Source organism: Lonchura striata, chromosome 8, assembly GCF_046129695.1.
Source record: "Lonchura striata isolate bLonStr1 chromosome 8, bLonStr1.mat, whole genome shotgun sequence".
Classification (NCBI taxonomy): domain Eukaryota; kingdom Metazoa; phylum Chordata; class Aves; order Passeriformes; family Estrildidae; genus Lonchura; species Lonchura striata.
The window spans coordinates 6742062-6759641 of record NC_134610.1 but is presented as its reverse complement, the minus strand read 5'-3'; the positions used below and the strand labels follow the sequence as shown (position 1 = coordinate 6759641).

The 17580-nt window shown below is 38.0% G+C and overlaps 1 protein-coding gene across 2 annotated transcripts in view; it reads right to left on the bottom strand.

The window, feature by feature from the left end:
• Positions 1-481: 481 nt before the first annotated feature.
• ZRANB3 (zinc finger RANBP2-type containing 3) overlaps positions 482-17580 on the bottom strand; it is a 41111-nt gene continuing 24012 nt past the window's right edge. Inside the window, exons 6-22 of one of the 2 annotated variants that reach the window (XM_021548723.2) lie at positions 16299-16384; positions 14192-14363; positions 13614-13742; positions 12668-12787; positions 11817-11936; positions 11116-11295; positions 10154-10306; positions 9070-9538; positions 7956-8159; positions 7395-7477; positions 5906-6007; positions 4898-5040; positions 3416-3547; positions 2185-2572; positions 1637-1768; positions 1200-1316; positions 482-965 (exon numbers count right to left, since the gene is read on the bottom strand). In XM_021548723.2, the coding sequence (XP_021404398.2) occupies positions 1218-1316; positions 1637-1768; positions 2185-2572; positions 3416-3547; positions 4898-5040; positions 5906-6007; positions 7395-7477; positions 7956-8159; positions 9070-9538; positions 10154-10306; positions 11116-11295; positions 11817-11936; positions 12668-12787; positions 13614-13742; positions 14192-14363; positions 16299-16384 (2712 nt within the window). In that variant the 3' untranslated portion in view covers positions 482-965; positions 1200-1217. Of the gene's footprint in view, positions 1317-1636; positions 1769-2184; positions 2573-3415; positions 3548-4897; positions 5041-5905; positions 6008-7394; positions 7478-7955; positions 8160-9069; positions 9539-10153; positions 10307-11115; positions 11296-11816; positions 11937-12667; positions 12788-13613; positions 13743-14191; positions 14364-16298; positions 16385-17580 lie in introns of both variants that reach the window. The other variant, XM_077784907.1, reaches the window with a different exon arrangement.

Sequence of the window (17580 nt, the reverse complement as noted above, 5' to 3'; positions counted from 1 at the left end):
TTTAGGTTAAGCTTCTTCCCCAGAAGGAAACCCTTCAGTAATACTACACTGCAGTGGCCTCTTGTAAAGGCTGCAGAAACTTGAAAATCTCTCATACTTGGTTATCAGGTAATTCCTGATAACCTGGTCATAACCAGGTCCTGATAACCTGGTCACAACCTTTAAGTAACTTGGTCATTTAAGTGCTGGAGAGGTGATTCCTTTATCATACTGAGACATCACAAACATCATTAACGCAGGTAAAGTTAGTTTGACTGTAGAAAATAGTGCACTCATGTAACTATCTTGTCTTAAACAGTCTTTTTCTCTGTTCAAAAGTTATAACTTCAAGGATTCTTCTCACAAGGGTAACTCTGCTTATTTTAAGTAGTTGTAATTGAAATTTCAGGCCTGCATGTAATATGATGTGTTGTGCTCAACTCTGCTTTATGAGCTTACAGCTCAGCATTCGAGCAGGAGGTGGACAGAGCAATAAAAGAAATACAGGAGAAAGAGCTGTATTTATTTAAAGTAACTGTAAAGCAAGCCAGGTAAGCAGTCCAAAATGACCAGTATCTCTGCAATCTCATTAAGGAGTGTTTGACTGTAGCATTTCCCAGAAATGACCTTTGATGAAATAATTGCTAATATTTAATGTTTCCTATCCTGAGTAACATTTCAATACAAGCTGGTTTAACTAAAACCAGAATTCAACTGACATCAATTCTAAATGCCAAAATCCTGCAAGTCAGGCCCATGCCAGGAGTCAGCCTTCTGTGGGTGAGCAGCACTAGAGGAAACAAATCACTTGTGCTAGTTTTTGTCGTAATTGCTGTATTTTATTCTGTAGTTTTGGTATGTGAGCAACAAAAAGAATTAAAACTAAGACATCTTCTAGGTCCATGAAGTTCCCAATACAATTGAACTCTGTAGTACCACCAGCAGGTTCAACAGAACTTCCTTAAATTCTTGCAGTGCTAACTACCCTGCAAGAGGAAACCATAATGCTTCAAAATGGCATTAAAGTTGCACACAGAAATTGAGCTTTAAACCAGAGCCATTAAAAAACATTATGATCAAGTACTTTGGATGTTACAGATAATTTCTTTGGTTTACTTCCTTATTTTCTTCTCTCTACCAACAGCATGATAACAGCAATTTTGTTGAATCAGTGCAAGAGGAAAACTCTTAACTATATTGGTTTCACAGTTAGGATGTACCTGAATGTATTGTGCGTTTTACTTCTTCACAAGAAATTTGGTGATATCACAGGCATACTTTGTAGCTAAAGATCTTCTCTTCAGCTGGCTTCTTTCCTTGGCCTGTTTTGCAGTTCTCTGCAAAAGAGAGAGGTTGGTTCAGTGAGTATTGATACTTGGAAACATGTCCAGCAGAAAGCATTAGCCCCCAGTTGAAGTCCACTCTGTTTTTGCAGTAGACAGCATGTTGAAATGCAAATGTTTATTAAGACAACATTTTCCCAAATCCGGAGGAAACTGTCATATTGTAATAGTTTAATGCTGCCTTTCCACCTCGGCTGTCTGAGAGGGAGAGGCTGTGAGCACTGGGGTTCTGAGCAGGAGGGAGCAGAGCTCAGGAGGTGCCCAAGTGCAGTTTCCCCCTGAGAGGGCCAGGATTCCTGGCTCCATGCACTGACCTCTCTGTGGCAGGCTGTGCACAGGGTCTGAAGGTTCTCCAGGGAGCATTGTCCTCCTCCACTGTACACAGGCTGGATGTGGTCCACCTGCCAGAACTGCCCCTCTGCCGGGCTCCTGATCATCTCATTCAGCTGCAGCACAAAAAGGACAGGGCAGGGGTGAGACACTCCTCAACTATGTGGACATTCTACTGTAGGAACAAAGAAATTCTGGGAAGTAGCTAGCTATAGTTTTCATCAAGATAAAGAAAGCCAGCCTTGGCATTTTTGAGTTACTCCCACTGGACAAGCAACAACTCTTAAGTAGCTGGCATGTTTTCAGCCAGCCCTGGTATGTGCACATCCCTACAGAATCAGAGCTCTGATGCCTGTGCCTTTTAGAGGTGTTAGAAGACAATAGGATTTAGTTAATTTTAAGAGGATTTTATTTTCTTGTTCTGTTGTTGGTGCTAGGTTACCTTTCTATCTTAAATCTGTAAGAGCATTTTTGGCTGTCTCTGAACTCTATACGCAGACCAGCTGTTACTGCTGAAACCCCAGAACATCACCTGCCCAAGGGGAAGGTGAGACATCCAAGAGCTCTCCAGAAGCTGCTTCCTCTGACTCCTGGGTGCATCCCTGACGCTGAGATAAAGCTCCTGGGCGTTGTGCTGGCAGCACTGGCACACGCCGTGCTCGATCTGGAACACCTTGGAGCGGAGGTAGCTCTGGCTGGAGCGGATGGAGAAGTCCTCCTGGCAGGCGTGGCAGCAGAAGCGCGTGTCCCAGGCCGGGCAGCCGGGCGGGGGCTGAGCTGTTGGCTGCTGGCAGCTCAGACACAGCGGGGTCCCCTGCTTGTCCAGGGCCTGCAGATACCCTTTGGACAGGGAGGAGTCTGCAGCATCAGTCTGCCCTGGAGGAAGGGCTGAGGGATCATTTCCGGTTTCTGAAAGCAGTCTGATGGCAGAGAACAAAGTACAGCTCTGGATAAATTATGTATTCAGCAGCCCAGTTCATGGGGGGTTTATGTACTGTGTAACATTTTATGTTCTGAAAAATCATTTTAGCTGAAATAATACCTTGCTCAGATTGATATCTGCACAGTGGAAATCCTTTACTTGGTTTACCCTTCCATTTAAACAAAATTTGGCAATATTACAAGGCAGATTTTTCTTCTGCACATCTTACTACACTCAATTATTAGCTGAAATAATGCTGTATTTATAAAGACATGGTGATTTCTATCAGGGATGCACACATACAAAAGTAAAATGTTTCAGCCCCCTCTTTAACAGAAGTAAAAGTCAAAGGAAAGATCTTGGTTTCTCTTTACAATCTCTATAGCTGCCTATGAATTTCCTACTCAAAACAAAGTAGGATACACTGTGCTTGTTCATGAGAAAATATTAAAAGCGTAACTCCTGATTGGAATTTTCACTTCTTTGTCCCCATTTTTTTAAAATTCTGAGGCAAAATAGGAGCAAATTTGGTGTCCTCAATTTGATGTTGACCTCACAGGAGGGCTGAGCTAACATTGTTTTCTCTTACTGAATCACATAACTATTCTCTTGTTTTATGTTAGTCACACTCAGTTAATTAGCAGCTCTGTCAGCAGACAACACATGAAATTGTTTCTTCTAAATTGTTAGAAGAATAAAGCAGAGCTCATTAGCACTACAGCAAGTTTCTTATCTAACTACTGTACTTCAGCAAAGCAGACACTCATAGCAAATAATTTTACTACCATTAAAAAAAATGCAGCAAAAGAACTTAATCATCCTCTTGCATTAATGAACCTACTTTGTGGATGGTTTAGGAGAAGCACCTTTGTCCAGAGAAGCCCCCATTTCTTTGGAGATGAGGCGAACGCTGCCCCCGCTGCTGCTGGCCTTGGAGAGCGAGGCTGCTGCCACATCCTCCCTGGTCACATACCTGAGAGAGTGACAAATCCTGTCAGCAAAGGGAGCAGCACTCTGGGCTGCAGCAGGATTGGTACAGCACATTCTCTTCAAACATTCCTCATTTTCTGGATGAGAAATGAAGAAAGCTTGGGAAAACATGCTTTATATACTTCCATATTAAAAACCTTTTTCTAAAACTGAATTCTAATCAGTGAACAGGTAACTTGGTTTGTGTATAACAATTAAAAAATGACTGCAGTTTGATACTGCCTACCAGTGAAACCTGAAAGGCATTTTGTTCAGTTAGGTGATGTCTCAGTGACACTGGATAATCCAGGAAGCTTTACAAGCTCTGGAGGACTCCTTGCTCCATTAGTTACGTTTGATCTCCCTGCTTTATTTTCATGTGAAACCCTGTAAAACACAACTGCTCTTAGTTAAAAACTTAAAATTGTTTCACAGAAACCACTATTCAGACAACTTCTGAGGATATCTCTGTACTGAACATCTGCCAAACCCTACAACTCACCCTACAAGGCTGCTGAGGGTCCTGGTAGGTTTTCTAGCACCATTCACAGATTTTTCCTATACTTCATGGAAGAACACAATCAGGCAAGAGGTTAACAAACACATATTACCCTCTGCTTCTGATACTACTGGAATTACAAACTATTTATTTACTACATTCTTATCTACAGCCAAAATAGTCACCCTGAGGAATTTAATAGTGGGGATTGAGGGAAATAAGATTTTAGATGGTTTGCATGATATGTTCTGTGCAGAGCAATGACAACACTGAGGCTACAAATATCTGTCAAAGAAGACCACATCAAAAAAAGGAAAGAAAGGGAATCAAAGGTACATTTAGGTTTTAACACCAGGGATCAAACACCAGTCCTTTTCAGTGACACTCAGCAAAGAGAGCCACAGTTTTGAGAAACGTCATCCACAGGGAACTGCTTAAAGAAAAAACAAGAACTGGAAAGGGTTAGAGTTGGCTGTGAATTATGAGTAAAACATTATCTCACTGATGGCAAGTAATAATCTCTTTCTGCATCCAGGTGGGGAGAACAAGATGCTCTGACCTTACTTTTCTGTTGTGGCCCTGAGGTCAGGGTTTTTCCTTTAAAAACATCTGGCAAGTTCCAGATGTTGAAACGTGCAGTGCAGCAGAGCCAGTGCAGCTGCTGAATGGGGCACAGAGCTGGGCAGGGAAAGAGACACTTCCAGCAGATTCATCAACATGCCTGGCTGCCTCTGTCACTGTAACAAGCAGTCACTGTAAAGTCCAGACTTAGCATCATTCCACTGGAGGCCACATTAAATAAATCAAACTTTCTGCAGTAATTGGTAAGAGGAATTAAAACCAGACTCCACATACCTCTTTGTACTGCTGCCCACCGACTGCTTTTTAGACAGCTCTTCTGCAGCATGAATGGGACTACAGAATATCTGACCACTTTTTCTGACAATCTTCTGTTTCATTGCTGTTAGATGAGTCCATTCTTTCACAAACCTCAGGATCTGTCAGAGAACACAACAGTCAGCAGCAAGACAGGCTTTGCACAGAGCTAATTACAGCAAAACAGTGCCATGGATTAGTGCATTCTACACTGGCTGGAAACAGCTCCTACAACCAGAAATGGTGCTTTCAAGTAACTCTTCACAGCCCCCATCTGTGGGACCCAGTCAGGAGCTGCTTCACACAACAGCTGGGTCAATCAGTCAGGTATCCCCATTACAAATTTAAATTCCTACCTTGCAGGAGAACCAACAGAAAGAATCAGTTTTATTCCTGCATGATAGTTTTCTGTTTGGAAAATCAGATTTTAAGTTAAGCAGATAATATTTCCCATCTAGTTTTAATCTGGATTTCCTTACTTGAGTACTTGTGTTTGCAGTGTTCTCCTCAAACCCCACTATGAATGGGATCTTTATTCCTAAATTAACTGAATGTCTCTGTGGAGCTGTGCCTGACAGTGCTTTGAAAACTTAGTAGACCAAAGGGAGAGTGAGAATGAAGGCCTGCTCAGGCCTGCAGCTCTCATACAATCTAGAACATTATTATTTAGAGTGTGGCTCTATTTAATTCAGATCCTTAAAGAAGTTATTTTGTTGACTTATGAAAGTTAGTAACTAATCCTGTAAATGAGAAATGAAATGATGTCTGGTTAATTTCTGCTACTGCAATGTGAACAGAAGGCACAATAATTTGCCAGAGTAATAGAATCCATAATTAATTATTCACATCAACATCTGTAAGATTGCTTTGATGAAACTCTGCCTATATCCCAAGGCCTGGCAGTATTCTGCATTTATTTCTGTAAAAGTAAGTAATCTTCTTCTGCATTAAATATTATATTGCTGTGCCAGTAGAACTTGTTCTTACCAATGCACGATTTTTTTTGTTCTGGAAAGTCTCTGGTAAATCTTCCCAGTTATCCAGCTGTATGTCCAGTGGAATGAAATTATGATTCAGTGGTTCACCATCCTAGACAAGCAAACAGTTTTGTTTACAGTGTAGCACAATGTAGAAAAAGTAATCTGTTTCCAGTGAATTTTCCTCCCTTCCTACTAAATTTAGTTCCTCAAGGTCAAGTTTTTGCAGAATTAACAATAAGGCACAGAGATAACAGCAAAAATACAAGAAAGATTATTCATATTAATCTACCTAAAATTAACAAGGCTGAACATTTTAACTTTTAATAGATCTGATTTTTTTTGCAAATAGTTCAGACACACAAACTGCCTTTTATTAAACTGAAATTACAATCCTCTTGACTGAATTCTAAGGGAAATGAATGATTTGAGATAGGAGATTGTCACTTCATTACAATTTAAAAAAAGAATTCTTGAATATTGTTTATCATACTTTAATGTCTGAAAAAGTTCTCCAGTTAATTTTTAAAGGAATAAGTTGTCCCAGTGGGTACATCTGGCTAAGAAATTTATTGACGATTCATAATCATTTGAGAGAAGGTGTCAAAGCAGAATTCTCTGGGGTCTCACCACTGAATTTTGTGCAGTATCTGGCATAATGAATCTCTAATCCCAGCAAAACCAAAACCAGACAATTGCCCAAAACCCACCCAAAATGCATCTTTGTCTGAATAAGATGTGTGAAGCTAGGCAGCAGCATACACTGCAAGTACACAGAACAAATCTTCAGATACAGGAGGACTTTGGGACTCATTCTGACTTTCCCAGCTACATAAGCCTCATAGAAATGTCCTATCCCAAAGGCTTGCCCTCAGTTATCTGTGCTGCTTCACTCAGTGAATTTGAAGAAATCTTCCCACTGAACTTTGATATCACTTGAAAGAAAAAATTGGTATGTCCTGACCTCCCCTTGAATAATGACCTGGAAAATTCCCAGCTGCTGGTTGCTGCATCCAATCACCACTGCAGATTAATGATAATGGGCTTTATTCAGGAAGTTACTGACTTACACATAGCACCAATGTTGAGTTTTCTGAAAATGTGGTGGCAATATTTTATTTACTTGGTGTGTTAGGATGTACTGTCATTTTTTATTTGAATGTTACTCTATTCAAGTTGTTTTGTGATAAGACACTAATAATACAAAAGGAATTTTAAACAACTGTCACTGGAAATCATTCTATTCCAGATGATTTAGCCCAATTCTGTAAGCCAGGAGAAGTGTTGGAAGTTATGTATATAAGGAATTATTACTTAATTCCACTGAGAAAAAGAACTAGAATGATAAACTACCTAATTTTTGTACTTTTCAGTTAATACAAAAATATTAATGCTTTTACATCAAACAGAACAAAGGAGAGCATACAGAAACATTTCATAGGGCAGCGTTCTCCTTTGCAATTTTAAAATGACAATGACAATGCCTATTTCAAGTTTACCTTTGTATAGAGGTGGATTCTGTCAGTATTCTTGCTTGCACAAAACATAAGCCCATCATATATTTGGAATGTGCCTGAATTATCTATAACAGAAAAAATACTGGCATTAAAGATTTTTATTCATTCATTCTACTCTGACATTAAAATAATATTTAACACGTATTTAATTCCAGAACAACATAAGGTGCAGAGTTCAAGCGGCAAACTCTAAAGGTATTTGTGTATTTTATTTTTCTGTTTCTCTTGGATGACCCATCATCTGTTTGCCTGTCTCTCCTGAGTTCCAGTACAACCACCCACATTCCCAGCTGCTGGTTTGTCACAGTCCTGAAGTCAGTCAGCTCTGGTTTGCTCCAGGAGCTGTTTGGAAAGGCTGGGCTTATCCAGCATCCAAATTCAACACATGGCCCAGGCCAAAATGAGAAAGTCTCATGCACCAGCAGCTTGTACTTCTGTGTTTTGGAGATGTACGGTTTTATTTAAAAGCCATTTTTTCATGCCAGAGGCATTTAATTCAGTTTCACAATCAGATAGAATTGTTCTTTCCAAGTCCCACTTTACCTTCTCCACGTTCTTTTTCGCTTTCTTCCTTTTCAGCGCCAACAGCTTGCTGTTCTCTGATTTCAAGAGATTTCTGGGCCCCCAATTCCCCCAAATTTCCTCTTCTGCCTTCAGCACTGCATTCTGCTCTCTCTCCATCTCTCCTGAGCTCCTCTGACACTCCTTCCTCCATCTGGCTCCTGGGAGCGTCACCATTTCTCTCACCTAAAGACAAAGAAAGAAGCAAAGCAATGATTTGTGTTACCTGACGGGTACCTAATAACACACCTGAGACAGGAACACATCACTGAAATACAAAGCCATGGCACTGCATTCTCTAGTATTATAATGGTGCAACCACTTAGCAAGTTAGACCTAACTTTAACGGTAAGAGAACAAACACATGGAACAAAGCTTTTAATTTATGTAATCCCCTGCAGCATGATTAATGTCAAAATATATATGTAATAAACAATGCAGCTAGAAATTCTATATTACAGTTACTATATACCATAAGCACACAAAGTAGTTTTCCAAGGCATTGATTTGTAGCTGTGAAACTCAGAAGTTGTCCTTATTTGAACAAGCCCAGAGATTTAAATAAATGAAAAAAGAAGCAAAAAGAACCCTACCCATGGCTTTGCAACTGAAATGACAAATAGTGGCATATATTTATAAAAATGTTTCATTAATTTTCCAGATAACTTAAATTTAGTAAAAGAAATCTGCTGTGAGCTGGTGGAGAAAGAAAAGACATATTTTCCAGATAATGTCTCTCATGACAAATACACAATGCTCAAGTTAATAAAACTCCAACACCCCACTGCTTTGAAAGGTAAAAGTTTTGCTGTTTGATTATATTCAGAATAACCATAAACCTCAAGGAAGATGAGAGGGATATTTGCTGCAAACAAAACAAAGGATATATTCTTCCTTATGGAATTTATATCTATGGGCATTTTTCACTTGTTTCAAGTTAGACTCATGTAAAAGATCCTTGGGGAAAGCAAGACTAAGGAGTATCATATTTTCCTGACTTCTGTGTAGTCATAGGTTTAAAAAAATTGTTTTTTCTGAGCCTGACCACAACTGAAATGAAAAATGCATCTTTCCCTCTGCAGTGCCCCTTACTCACCATCCCTGCCCTGGGGGCAATGGCACATCTCACAGTAAGGCAGCAGAGCATTGTTAATGTAAGTGCAAGCACTGCAATGCCAAACTTTATTTAAATCTGTACTTTCACTTGAAGTATTTAAGCCACAAGGACGGAGTTGACTGTTTTTTTCTGAAAACAAAGAAGGCTTTTTTCCAGTCAGAGATGTTTTCTTTTTATTACTGGAGCTGACTGGGGTCGATCCACTTATGCTCTTTGCTCTTTTGGCTTCATGTTCACAAATATCTTCATCACAAATTGCCTCCACCTCACTTATCCTTGAGGAATCCAAGTTTTCATCACTCTTCTCTGCATCCTCTTCTATTGTGACTGCAGAAGAATCTGAATCATTTTGTAACAATTCATCACCAGAAAATCTTTTGCGTTTCTTCTCCGTGGAGGATTTGGGGGAAAAAAAGGAACGTATGTCATGCTGTCTGTCCTTTTCAAACTAGGGAAGAGGAAAGGAATACAGAATCACAGAATCATTTAGGTTGGAAAAGACCTCTAAACCTCACTTATGACTGCATCAGAAACTGCTAAACAAAAGATATCTTTAACAAAAGATAACTTCAAGAACAAACACTGAGCAGAAAAAGCAATTCAACATTCCTGATTTCAGAAAAGCATTTTCAGTATTCTCCTGGAAATTCTGAAATGGCACTACCAGAAAAGAGATACACAGAACTGATAAGCTGTGTGCCTTTTTTGAAGACCTTCATTACAAGGAAAGGCTTTCAAACACTGTTTAAAATATTAGTCCAATTAATTCAGCACAATTAGCAAAGATGTCATTTGAACAGGAATTACTTTGTCTTATCCGACTCTGACGATGGCTCAGTCACCTAAACAAAACATAAGGACCCATCAGAAGATGTAGATGACATTTATTCCCCACAAAGCACTTTTCCCAACTAAGTTTTAAAATGGAATTTACATTACTTTTTCCTACTTTTTTGGTCTTTCTCCATTAGTAATGTCTGAAGTGCACAGAAAGGTGAAGTAAATGGCTGCTACAACTTTTTTAAATGAAAGGAAACAGAAAAAACAAAGTTTGAAGTCTTACATGTGTAAATAAAAGTTCATTTTGGGGAACTTCTAGACTTTCATTTGGGGTCCAGGTTTCAGCAAAACTCAAAAAATCCCATTTGTCCTTATCACCTTCTTCAGCCTGCATTTTCTCTTTCTTGCCATTCAAGGTGCTGCCTGTGACTTTGGCCTGCAGGAACACAGTAATAGTAAGTGCTCTATTTAGCACACTGCAAACAGTGAAGCTGTACACAAAATGTCATTATTTATTGAAGATAAAAGAGAATATATACACTGTGTACATCCTCTAACAGCCTTAACATTTTTTGCTTGGCATGTGGAGACAAATACAGAATTATTCTGTTACAGAACTTGTAAAATAAATTGTTGTTGAATTACTGAGCCCCATCTCTGCCATGTTTAAGGAGACTCATAATGCACCAGGCAGGATGAGCTTTAAGGACCTTTCCAACCTAAACCATTCCATGATTCTCCAACTGCTAACAACAATTGCATGATACTTGTGGAAAATGGCAACAGAAGAAAAGATTAGTGTAATCTTGGATCTACTGAAAAAGTATTATCTGAAAATGCCTCTTCCTCTCAGAAAGGAAGCTTAGTTAAGGAACAGCATTCATTCAATTAAAAAAAAAACAACCCATAACAAATTCTAGCTGTTATGAGTGAGTAGAATGTCTGAATGCCTTAAAATTGTAAATTGAGAAACAACAGTAATAAAGAGCTAGAAGATAAAACAACCATCTCGTGTGGATATGAACCATCGCGTTCCCCTTGGCAAAGACTCATTATCTTTGCACCTTGAATGAAGAGCAGAAAGCTAGAAAAGACTAAATCAGAACAAACATGGACATTTTGCTGATATGCAATGGTAGGTGTATCAGTTTGTCTCAGTGTTCCAGATACACAGGACTGCTGTGGCACTGGAGTGCAGCCCCAGGCACAGCCAGCTCCGATGCCTCGGCCCCGCTGCACACCCACCTTGCGGTTGAGCATTGCCCACATGAGGGTGTCCATGGTTCCTTTGGCAATCAGGAAGTGAATGTTCACCGAGCTGCACTGCCCAATGCGGTGTGCTCTGTCTTCTGCTTGTTTAATGTGGCCTGGATCCCAGTATAATTCAGCAAACACAACGTGAGTGGCAGCAGTGAATGTTAAACCCTAAGCAGAGTAAGTAGATGCATTCTTTAAAAAAAAGGTACCACACACAAAAACTGATTATCTGATTATCTTTAGTTTTAACAAACTACATGTTGTACAGGACATTTTAATATGGAAATAAGAGGGTGGTCAAGGTGGTCCTCAACAGCAGATGGATTTATTTTCCTGATTCTTCCCTGGGCCTCAGGTTCAAAAAATACTTTAATATTATGCAAGGACTGCACACTACTTTTCATTATGGAATAACATCTATTTCCCCTTAATCTAGTGCTTTTAGAGAGATGGAGTTTTTCTAATTATTCAAGAATGAGATACTGCTGCTTATCATAATTTAGCTCAAATAAATGCAATAGAGGCTTAGAACAGTTAACATGATTAGTGCAAAGAAATTAACACAGGTTCTACAAAAGGACAAATTGCACGAAGACAAATTGCCTTCAGTAGACCACTTCAGTCATCAACGATTTCAGTAGCTATATTCTTCAAGTGTATTAGTTCTCATATTTTCTGTTCTGCCCTACCTGACCAGCTGCCTGAATACTCAAAATAGCAACGCGGGTTTCGGGGTCCTTCTGGAACTGATTGACGAGGTGAATCCTCTCTGCAGAGGGAACACTCCCATCTATTCGGATGTAGCGAGCCTGTAACATCAGAACAGAGACTAAATTACATCATCACTGCCTGTTTTCAGACACAATCCCTCCCTGTCCCCCAGCAAAAATAGGAAAAGAACTGTTCTATTCCTGTCATGGGGATCAGGATACACCAGCACTCTTTTGCCCTTTGATTTAAAATTAAGGCTCTCTCTAGAGAAGTGTAGGCTCTGTTTGCAAAAGCAGAAGATAGAATGAATGTGGGATCTTAAAATGGAATATTTCACAGAAGAATCTGGAATTAACCTGACACCATTTTTTAAAATTCCAAACAGCTAAAAAGAATAAAAATACAAAATAACAAAGTTAGCCACCATTTCCAAGCAATATTTAAGAGTCCATGATCAAAATAAGGTGAAAGCTGTTTGCAAACATTTTTACTGCTTTGAATTAAGCATTCAGGTAAGATGATAGTGTGTAGTTAAAACCCCTCAAAAATAGACAGAAGCATACTAGTAGAAAAATTTGGGAAACAATTGCCTACAGCACTGATTTAATAATAATAAAGTCAAAGCAGATACAAGTGTGTTTACATCATCCTTAAACACAAAGCAGTTCTTCAGAACCCCATGATCCCTTTTAATCCTGTGGCACTGATCCATATACACATAAATCCTTCCACTGCTGTGCTTGTGTGCAGTTCTGCTGAATTCAAACACAGCTCACAGCCATTTGTGTAAGTGAAGGTAAATTTGTGTGCACATTTGTTAAGGCTTTACCTTGCTCTCTATCACTGCCTCTGTGCAGGCTTGCAGCATGCTCAGGTGATGGGCAAAGACAAGGAACTTCAGTTTGTCATTGTCAAGCATCATTTTGATGTAGTCCTTGACTGCTCCTGCCTGCAGTGAGCAAGTGTTTTCATTAGTGAGACACACAAAATATTCAAAAAGACAGTTTTTATTTTCATGTCTTTCAATTCTTTATAACATGAAAAGGTAAATTTCCATATCTTTTGTTATCTATGTAACACTTTATCAAACACTGACATTGCTAAGAATCAAATAATTCAGATTATTTTGTTTAAAAAATATCACAACTTGATGGCTTTGAGAAAACTAACTTACTCATTCAGAGGGAGCAAACCCACACAAATTTATCCTCAAAAGATTATAAAATTAAATGGCACTTCTTCCAGATTTAAGATGTAGATAAACCTCCTTTTAATTCAGACATGATTATCTGATGTTTTAATCCATATTTGAGAAAAACAAACATATTTCAAACAGACAAGATAATATTTAATCAGAACTTCTGTATCCACACACACAAAGCCATATATCAAAACTGAAAGAATAAATATGATATGTTCATGATACCATAATAATAAAATACTGCTCTATTTAACCATTCATACAATTCTTTTGTGTCAAATGTAATTTTCAGTATCTTTTGCAAAAGCCATTAAGGCAATGATGACAGTTAATAACAAAATTTATCAGTGATCAACAGTTAATGCAATACACGTTGCAGGGTCTTCAGATTTCTTTTTTCATTGTAATGGGGTTTTGCTTATTCCATAAACATACAGGGAAACAGTGTTTCTCCATGTCATGATTATAAAATAAACCAAATAACCTCATCTCGTATTCTGGCCAATAAAACCAATTTTATGAGGTTAAAAACACATACTGGATATTTTAGGGATATTAAGACTTGCAGGCTCACCTTGGCAATGGCTGTTTCCTTGTACATGCGTGTGATCAGATTCATGACTTGAGAAAAGTGGCTTTCAGAGGCATCTGAACTCAGACTTCTCATTAATTTCTCCCACTCTGCAAAAGTGGCATTCAGATTCTAATTGGCAGGAGAGACCAGTGGTTAGACACAGAGTACACAGTACAGGTATGTTTTAAGTGTGAAATGTTTAGGAACTTTGGAGAACTCTATCAAAACTGGCTAAAAGTAAATGAAGGATTCAAAATCTATGGGAAAAGAAGACAGAAAATAAGATTGTACTAGAATTAGAACAAATTTTATCATTGATGAAAAAAAGAATTGCTGTATTAGTGTTCTTTGTGTTATATTTTAAAAACAGTAAGAGATACTCTGCTTTATATTCACACAATCTTTGTAACTACATATAATACACATGCATACATAAAAATACATATCAATACATAGATATTTCCATTAATGTATTACAAATAATGTAATTTCCCTAATGTATTACAAATATATATACCTATTCATTGTATTTATTAATGTTTATACAAATGTATTTTTAGCAGAAGTGGAAAATCTACCTTTGCTGCAGCTTTTGGGAGGTCAAATGGAATACGCTGCCTGACTTTGGGAGGCAATTGAGTTAGAACATCATTCTTCAGTCTTCTGATCATTATTTCACTTAAAAGTTGATGTAGTTCCTCTAAGTTTGAAGCTCCTCTACAATCCCATTGCCTTCTTTTACCAAAAAACCTGAAAATGATTAATTAATACAGAGTGTAAACATGAGATTTTCCAAATTCAATAGAAATCTTCAGTACATAATAAATTTTAAAGCACACTACTGGATATGAAAGTGTGCTTCAACTCCTCAAGAGCCACCACTGCCTGCAGGAGTCACTGCCCATCACCTCCACACAATCCTCTGTCTATTCCCAGCTTCTCATACTTCACTGTCCACAGGAAACAGAAGTTTCAGGTTTAATTTTGGAACTCCTGATTCAATGGACTAATGAGAAGAATATACCACCATGAGAATAATCTTTATTATATTACAGACAGGAAAGCCATCATGAAAACTGCAAATATCACCATCGATATTCCTTTTTTCCCCCTCCCTAAGAATTCCTTCTTAGTTACTGCCAGAGACAGGATTTAAAGCTCATGCTATCATCTTTAAAGGTTAGAGGAAGAAGGTCTAACATTAAGAAGCTAAAGGCTGAAAAGAGAACAAATTTATTTAACTCCATCTTCCTTATTCTTTCCTTGCTTTGTTGTTTTTGAGGAAGGGTTGCAGCAGGAACAGCAGCTTTTCTCTGTCAGCATCACCAGGAGACAATAAAATAATGAACATGACAGATTTGGAGAAAAGCCCAGGTAGCATTTTCCAGGGCCAGAAGAATGTGTTAAAAGCATGTAATTTTTATTAAAAGAGCAAACAAACAGCCACAAAACCCCCACAACCATTTAGAGATTTTAAAGCCTTATTGACTTTATCAACAGTGTTCCAATTAGCTGAATTAGCTGAATATAATCATTTGGGAAAGGGGCTGAGGGAGTCACTTCTGCACTGGTGAAGTGGGAATGGCACAGATGGAAGACAGCAACATCTTTTGCTCATATCCCTTCCTTGGTCTATTTATATCTGTCCTTATAAAGGCTTCCTTCCTCCACCCTCAGCATTGGGGATAAGACAGAAATGGCAGGCTAAACCTCACAGAAATAATTTGGAGTTCATCTTTAAAACAGGTGCCTATGGACACCTAAGGAAAAACCACCCAAATTTTCATAGGAAGTGCTGCATAAAATAATCCTATCAAGTTTATTACCACAGGCTGTTTTGTTCCAGCCAAGTCATGAAGAAAAAGTTATTCACTGAAAGCTTGCCAAATCCTGAACTTGATTTTTATTACATTTATGGTATTCCAAAAATAAGATAATCATCTATGATTGAGTAGCTAACCATGCTGTACCCACGCGCACTTGTGGTGTGAAAATTACAGATGCATTCAGTCAAAACACCATGGAAAAAATAGCATTTCTCTGTCTGAAAATTAGACAGTCATCTTCCATGTTATTTGAAGTTAAATACTGATAAAGTGCATATGATGGAGGGAGAAAAACAAGTTTTATGAAAATGAAACCATGTAATTATTATTGTAAAAATTATATCTAAACGCTTGCCAATTTAGCTGACAAAAATCTGTTATTCTGAATACATGCAAAATTGTAGATATTAAATTCTTAGCTAAGACAGTCAGCCTGTGAAATACAGAGACAAATACTGGACTTTTTTTCCAACCCAAATGTGGTGAGGTCACCAGAAACCTGGATCCCATAATAAAGAGAGATATAATTCATTATATGACTATGAGCTTAAGACTGAGTCAAAAACTCCAGTTCTGAAGGTAAAACCTCCACAGCTCATACTAACAACAGTAAATGTATAAATAAATTTACTTAACAGAATGCTTCAAACTTTATTTCAAACTTGAACAGCATTTATGAATTAATTTAATCAGTATCATCCTTTTCTCAATGCTCCTTGATGGAGGAGGTGGTTGTGGACCCTGGGTTTCAAGGCAAGACGGTGTAATAGAGCAATAGAGAGAACTGATTCTCTCACTTGGCATGACAAGAAAAGTCAGAGATGCTCCTAAGAATGTAAATAAGCAAAGGCTGTAATACCTGACACGAGCATCACAGTATTTTTTAGCATATTCATTCCAAGTTCCAAACCTTCTTGGAAACAGTGCCTCAATCTGCATGAAGAGCTGTATAAAAAATAAAACAGCAACAGTGAAAAATTTAAAATTGCCTGTGAATGGAAGACTAATAAAAAATAATCTATATATGGTTCTTGTGCTAAGTTTATATTTAATATGTGCACAAAAACCACACTGCTTGGCCTGCATGCAAAAGAAATTCCACAGGATGCAGGAGTCTTCAGAGAGGACAGTTGTGGGAAGCCCTCAAAGAACAGAGCACTCAGACCTGTAACAGCACTGAGAGCTTGGAAAAGGTTCACATTCAACAAGAAAACATGGATGAGATTAAGTTATTCCTAAAAATACAGTTTTTATCATTTGCCAGGTACATGGGCTTCTGCAAAGCTTCAGGGCAGGTATTGCATGAGTGGACCGCTTCCTAAAATACATGAAAAACCTTCTCAATTCTTAAGTTTTTCTTCAAAAAATGGACAGTATCAATGCAGACCAAAATTTTCACAGCTTTTTTTACCTGCTGAGTAGCAGGAGGTAAATATCAGTTTAGATGACTTTAACCAGGAAGAATCCTGCTTTACAAGCTGCTATACTGTCAAAGCTTCCTGGCTTCTGAGATAATTCTCTATACATTTAAAGACTTTGTACAAAGATTCTGCTTATGACACAAAACTGATTAAAGACATTTAATGCTTTTTATACTCTGCCTTCTGAGCCACTGAAGAACATCAGTATCACTAAAAAAGTATCTCAAATTATTTTCTATTTGGTCATGAATTTTGATCCTATTGCTGTGGTCAAGGACAGATTGTATGGAATTTCCTTTATAGACCTTTAACAATGATACTGGTCTCAGTATCCATGTACTATATAAAGTTAGAACACTTTCTAACTTTAATTCTGCATCCAGGGTTGGTTGCAATGTCTTTGTACAGGAAGTTTTAGTAATTATCCACACCCATAAACAGAAATATTCATATTAAATTTTTAGCTAAGTACTCATGATATACCAAGCTCTTTTCCATATCACAGACATCATCTTCAAGTTATGAATTCTTTGAACAAATTAAATTCATAAAAGGTCTTGGCCTAAGTTCTATTTACATAGTGAGGAATTCTGAAGCATAAAATACTATTTATATAACTCTGTAGACCCCTCCACCCAGGAGAAACAAGCAGTTTTCTGCTTAGGCTCTTTATTTTTTATTTCACCCAATAATAAGTTGTTACATGGAAGATTAATTTCT